The following is a 6,075-nucleotide window of genomic DNA, read 5'->3' as shown; positions in this document are numbered from 1 at the left end:
CCAAGGCCGCGAAGGCATTGCGCGAAGTTATCACGGGCGTGCTCTCATCCTCCTTTCCCCGCCCCAGCTGGCATTGCAGCTTCCTCCGCTTGGGCCGGGGCTCTCCTCGCCCTTCTTTCTCCTCACATTCTTCCTCATCGGGCTGGAAGAGACTTTCGACAAAATCCTGCACGCTCTCCACGGTCGTGCCTGCCAGCGCGGATGGCGTTCTTGTCGATGAATTTCTCGCGTTGACGAAGGTAGGTGGGGCAATCAAGCCCTCCCGCCCACGCCCCCGGGCCCGGCGTCTCCGTGCCTCTGCTTGGTGAAACGCCCGGCTCCGACTTTCCCCTTGTCTCCTTTCAAGGAGGTTGCGGTAGGCCTCATCAAACTCTGGATTGGATCGGGGCGCTTTCTGGCGGTTGCTGGGCTTTCCACGGCTGGGGTGGGGGGCCAAGTGGGAGAGGGAGGATGGAGGAGAGGGAGCAGAAGAGCCGCGGCCGCGTTTACGAATTGGTGCCATCGAGGCACTAACGAGTGGCACACATGGCAGAGTCGACAGTGTCGGAGTTTTCTTGGAGGGTGTAGCGTGCAATGATCGGCCAAGCGCTGTATCGAATTTCGATATGGACAACTGAATGGTTAGACGTACACGCACACTGAGTATCAGGGGAACGGTTTCTCTGGGAAACTTACACAGAGTCTTGCCGCTACCGCCGCTGCCACGCCCACGTTTCTTCTTGCCCATGACGTGACACTCAGTTGCGGGCACGTCTGTGAAACGCAAAAAGTACTGGTGTGTTTGGTAAATTCGATGGTAGCCCCCTGCGGTCCGCCCCCCAGGACTCGCATGTCGCTGCTTCGCTGAGAAGGGCAACTTGTTCCTTTTCCGTGCCGCCAGCCTGCCTCTCAGCCTGAGTACAAGCCGAACCACGCACGTTCCTGGTTTTCGGTTCATCTAACATATGCCACGCCGGATATTCTGTGCTTTCCTACAGACAGGAGTGACCTCGACGACACCTGACCATGCCCTCCGATGCCTCCCTCCCCTCCCACGCAACCCCCAACCCTCCACCGGGACATGTCCGAGACCGAGTGCGTGCTCATGCCGCCCTCAAGGTAAGGGAAACTTGGTGGAAAATGTGCCGGTTGTGGAGCTTCGAAATTTCAAGCTTTTTCCTGGAAGACCGGTTCAAGAATCTCAGTTGTAGGAACACCGGGATAAAGATGCCACTCGGTCCTTCCCCTCTCAACACCTTTCCTTCAGATTTTCACGGTCATCAACTGGATCACCATCATCGCGGCGATCCTGGCCGCCATTGCGGAGCTATTGAGTCTAATATACACGAAGCCCAGGACCTTGCCAGGCTTCACTGTCCGCCTCTACTGCCTCTTCTTCCTCCTCGTCATCGTCCTCTCCGAGATTGAGTGGAGCAAGCCCGTCAGAGACAGCGCCATCACCACCTCCTGGTTCTGGCGCGGCGCCTTCCAAGTCTTTGTGGCCGCCTTGGTTTACGAGGTAAGCCAGTGTCTTTATCGTGGACGCTCTGTCAATGCTCATGCCGCGTTATCTCCCTGAAAGGCCGCCCTCGAGGCTCGGTACCCCCTCATATCTAGACGTGTCTACCTGCTGGCATGAGGGCATCGATGATCTGGTATCCACACTTTTATTGGTCTTCAACATGCATGGAAGACCTTTTATGCCTAGGCATCCTCGCGGGCCCCACATTCTTTCCTCTCTTCCCCCACCCAGATGCAGCCAGGGGGCGACAACCTCTCCGCCGTCAAGCGGAACTTCATCGCCTTCGCTGCCATCGTCCTCCTGGTCGTCGGCTTCCTATATGCAGCAATGGGGCTGTGTTTCGTGAAGAGATGGAGGGACACGCAGCTGGCCAAGTATAGGACCATGCGGGCCCACGCCGAAATGGCTGACGCACTCCAAAACGACGCGTCATTGGCAGGTTCACCCCAGGCGTAATTAGGATTTTGCCTGATGGTTGTGACGGTGCGTGCAGGGAGGAGTAGGGCGAGTTCCACTGGACGGAACCTGAGTCATCGCATTGAAAGTTAAAACTGAAAGAAAAATCCGGCATGCGCCAACATTGTAGAATTTCGCATTCGTTGCTGTCGATGGCGACATAGGGCCATGCACCGCTCTTGCTTCATTACAGACGCTTAGCCCCCCACAGGAGGGCACTGCACACAACCTTGGTGCCTTGCGCCAACACCCCGGCCCCGTCCTCGCTACCCGCATCCTCTCCATCCATTCCCAAACCATCCCGTTTCTCTTTCATGAATCTTTTGAGCGCGGACGCCGAGGTCCCCCCCCGTGATCCTCGAGCTCGTTCCACCTCCACCAGGCGCCTCACGTTCGAGTCCAGAGCCTCCTTCAGCGAGGCCCTCAACCCTATTCCAACGTCGCCTACGATTGTGTTCGATGGGATTGGCAAATGACGCAGCAAAATCCCTACACTACTGCCTAGGGGCGTCAATAAGGAAGGTCGTGCGCGCGTGGCGCGGAGGAGAGACCGGAGCTCCTCGTCTATAGGGGATGCACATGTACCATCTTGATATCCAGACCGAAGGGCCTCAGCGACCTCGGCAATCCGCACGAGTGCGTGGTACTCTTGTAATTGCTTGCGAGATTGTCCCGTGAATGCGGCCTGAGTTGCCTCTGAGGCTTGTTGTGAAGATGGAAGTGTTGACTCGGAGGGAAAAGATGAAAGCGTCTCGGTCGCGAAGCGGCGAAGGCCGAATGGCCGGTGGACGCTGGCTTTAGCCAATAGAGAGCCCGCGCCGCGCATGCTGTGCAGATAGTGCTCTATTGAGTTGGTTTGAAGATGGTACGTGAGAAAAGGAGACCTGAATGACCAGTTATGCGCCCTCGTGGAACACGAGCATGCATCGCCCTGCTTCAAGACAGTGACGTCAGCCTCTACCAGAACGCAACATGTCCTCGTTTTCCTACATGCACGCTCTTGAGCAGCCCCATTCTTGACTCGACCTTACTTGCACACGTTCTATCGGTATCAATCAAGAGCCTGGCTGCAAAGATGAGTGTTGTAATATTAGGCGCGACTGGTAACGTCGGCCGTCACATCGTGCAGGCATTGCTCGACCTGGGCGGGAGCCTCGTGACCCAAATCGTAGCTTGCACTAGACAGCCCCTTTCCGGGCCTGCCATGGCCCTCAAAGTTGCTGCAAATTCCTCACGCACAAGATTATGCCTGGCCAAGGTGGACATGATGACCTCCGACGTGGACTCCCTCGCCGCGATCCTCTCCGGGCACGAGGTGGTGGTCCTGGTCATGGCCCAAGGTCTCTCGCCCGAGGAGATGGTTGGCTGCCAAAAGGAAGTGGCTGAAGCGCTGTCGCGAGGGATGGACAAGCACGAGAAGCAGCCCTCCGGAAATCCGCCTCTCTTGGTGAAGTTGTCGTCCTACGGCATCGATGGGCCGCTGTCTCAAGGCCCTTTGGGGGATGCACATCGAAGGGGGGAAGATCTCTTCCGGAGCAAGAACCTCCCGTTCGTCTCGCTCCGCCCCACTTCCTTCTTTTCCAACTTCGAGGCTTACGACTGGCCGTCCTTGCGGGCCGGGGGCCGCGTGATCAGGAGTCCCTTGGGCCCTCACGCGCGCGTCAATTGGGTAGCGTGTCAAGACATCGGGCGGGTGGCTGCGGCGGTGATCCAGGAGCATCTGGAAACATTGGGCAATGGACGCCAGGCATCTTTACCAGTCTTTCGGAAGGTGGACGTGGTAGGGCCCGAGGGCAACACGCTGAGCGCGCCGGAGGTGTGCCGCGTGGTGGGGGAGTGCCTGAAAAAAGAAGGCACGGGCCCCGGGGATGTTGAGCGGGAGGTGCGCTACGAAGAGACACCCTTACCGACGACGGAGGCCTATCGAGGTCTGTGGACCTTTTTGAGAGCGGGCGGCTTTGACGTGGCGGATGGCCCGGGGAGCGAGAGCGGACGGCTGCTGGGAGGGAAGGCGATGACGGGGTTCCGCGACTATATCGAGGGCCTGGTGGAGGGGATGGGCGAGGCAGAGACACGGGGCCTCCCGCTGAATTGAAGGGGGAGGGGGAAGCCTCGCGAATAGGGACTCTTTTCCGAGGGCTCAACAGCCTCAAGACCGCAAAGCCGACTCAATACAAAGAAGACTTCCCAAGCCTTTGCTCGTCATGGGACGCCTCGATGTCCCTTTCCTAATCACGTGTATAGATTTTCATTTGCATAGAATGATGAGGCCCACTGTCGTATCACTCATCACGCCTTGGAAATAGAGGCACTGTCTATTACGAGCGTTATCTATTGCCAATACGAAAGCGGGATTATTGTTTACGTTGAACCAAACATGTAATAAAAGACAGAAAACCCGTAGCGATCATGCTGCACCCCAAGTCGGGAGAAATCTCATCTTTCTATGAAGCATGTTGTGTAATTTGTTGTCATGACCACGCCAAGATGGCTCGTTTCTCGTTTACTATGGTTACCTCCCCTCTCCGTAAGCTGGTTTTATGCGCGTCGATCAGAACTGATGAGGAAGCGCAGGCCGGTGTAACACGCACAAATTATCAATCCTTACCAAATAAAAGTCCACGATGCCAAGTAAAAGGTCCCCAAGCCGATCAAAATGACTCTCGTGTCACCCGTACTCTGGCAACGTTCCTGAGCGGGCGCCTCGCTGATATGTCACGGCGAGTATCAAGGACGCACAGAGCTTGACAGCACGTCTTCCACTATAGCACAGGGTGGAGGAGGAAAACAAAGGAAAGCATGGTGAAAACCAAGTTTACGACTCCCGATGTCCGCGCTATGGTGAGTATGGGATGGCAAAGTCTATATTTATTTTTGAAAATCGCGTCCAACAAGGCGAAATATCACATTGCCACCCATTTCTACCCGTCGGAGGAATTTAGGTGAGGGATTTACGGACAAAGGTGCTGGGATTGAAGGTGGTAAATATCTATGACATAGACAACCGGACATACACGTTTAAGCTGGCTGTACCGGGTGGAGAAAAAGTCACTTTGCTGTTGGAGTCGGGCGCCCGCTTCCATACAACGGCCTATGCACGTGAGCGCAGTGTCCCAGGCGAATTGCCGAACGTCTTCGCAATGAAGCTGCGGAAATACTTGCGTGGCAAAGGCTTGGAGGACGTCCGGCAGCTGGGAATGGACCGCGTTGTCGTCTTTCGGTTCGGACAGGGCGAGGGTGCGCTGCATTTGATCCTGGAGCTCTACGCTAGCGGCAACCTCGTGTTGACAGACGCCAATTATCTCATTTTGGCGCTCCTGCGCACCCACCAGTATGACCAAGGCCCCGAGAAGGCCGTGGACGGGGAAGTTGTCGGAAAGGACGCGGAAGCCGGGGCCGGTACGGTGGAAGGCCGCGTGGAGGAGAGTGGGAGGGTGGTGCGGGTGGGACATGTCTACCCGCTGGCATTCGCCAGTAACGCCCTTGCCGCCACTCGCTCCAGCGCGGGGGTCGAGAAGGATGCGGGCGCCAAGCAGGACCCCCCCCCGTGGCTGGCAGTGACGGCGGAGACCGTGCTGGCGGCGTTGCGGGAAGTGGTGGTGCGGGAGAAGGGGAAGGCGGGGAAGGAGGGAAACGGGACGTCGTCCATGGCCCAGGGGGGCAAAAGGGGGAGGACGAAGCGGGGCGGGCAAGCAGGCGCCAGTGCTCGGAGCAAAGTGAACCTGAAGATGGCGCTCATGACCAGCAAAACGCTCGACTTGAGCGCCCTCGGGCCCGCCATCGTCGAGCACGCCGTCCTGGAGGCCGGGCTTCGACCTCTGCTCAGGCTGATGCCCCCTGCCTCGGCTGTGGCGCTGGGAGAGGACGAGGAGGAGGGGGAGGGGCAAAGGGAGGGTCTGACGGAGGAGGAGGCCGCGAGGCTGGCGGAGGCGGTGCAGGGGCTGGATGGCCGGCTCAGGCGCCTAGACCTGCCGGGGCAGGAGGGCTATATCCTCTGCCGGAAAGCGGATGGGGCGGGGACGCGGGGGGGCGAGGAGGATGAAATTATGTACGAGGAGTTTCATCCACTTCGGTTGCGGCAGCACGAGCGGGTAGGTCGGGGGGGAGGTCGGGGGGGG

General features: G+C 58.0%; 4 protein-coding genes across 4 annotated transcripts; 3 read left to right on the top strand and 1 right to left on the bottom strand.

The window, feature by feature from the left end:
* Positions 1 to 971: 971 nt before the first annotated feature.
* NGA_0712000 (uncharacterized protein) lies at positions 972 to 2,089 on the top strand. Its single transcript, XM_005852539.1, has 3 exons — positions 972 to 1,098; positions 1,247 to 1,498; positions 1,733 to 2,089. Exons 1-3 carry the CDS (start codon positions 1,006 to 1,008, stop codon positions 1,955 to 1,957), a joined length of 570 nt encoding a protein of 189 aa, XP_005852601.1. The 5' UTR covers positions 972 to 1,005; the 3' UTR covers positions 1,958 to 2,089.
* Positions 2,090 to 2,144: 55 nt separating this feature from the next.
* Positions 2,145 to 2,783, bottom strand: NGA_0711800 (uncharacterized protein; the record flags this gene model as incomplete). The annotated part of the gene is made up of 1 exon (XM_005852537.1): positions 2,145 to 2,783. The coding sequence occupies one exon, from the start codon at positions 2,781 to 2,783 to the stop codon at positions 2,145 to 2,147; it is 639 nt and encodes a 212-aa protein (XP_005852599.1).
* Positions 2,784 to 3,032: 249 nt separating this feature from the next.
* On the top strand, positions 3,033 to 4,052 carry NGA_0711900 (uncharacterized protein; the record flags this gene model as incomplete). The annotated part of the gene is made up of 1 exon (XM_005852538.1): positions 3,033 to 4,052. The coding sequence occupies one exon, from the start codon at positions 3,033 to 3,035 to the stop codon at positions 4,050 to 4,052; it is 1,020 nt and encodes a 339-aa protein (XP_005852600.1).
* A 704-nt stretch (positions 4,053 to 4,756) lies between these two features.
* On the top strand, positions 4,757 to 6,048 carry NGA_0712100 (zinc knuckle (cchc-type) family protein; the record flags this gene model as incomplete). The annotated part of the gene is made up of 2 exons (XM_005852540.1): positions 4,757 to 4,798; positions 4,900 to 6,048. Coding segments are annotated over 2 exons (1,191 nt in total), but the record flags the coding sequence as incomplete, so codon positions are not given.
* Positions 6,049 to 6,075: the final 27 nt, after the last annotated feature.

Source organism: Nannochloropsis gaditana, assembly GCF_000240725.1.
Source record: "Nannochloropsis gaditana CCMP526 unplaced genomic scaffold scaffold1104, whole genome shotgun sequence".
NCBI classification, from domain to species: domain Eukaryota; class Eustigmatophyceae; order Eustigmatales; family Monodopsidaceae; genus Microchloropsis; species Microchloropsis gaditana.
The sequence above is the reverse complement of the archived record's forward strand: the minus strand, read 5'-3'. Positions and strand labels throughout refer to the sequence as shown.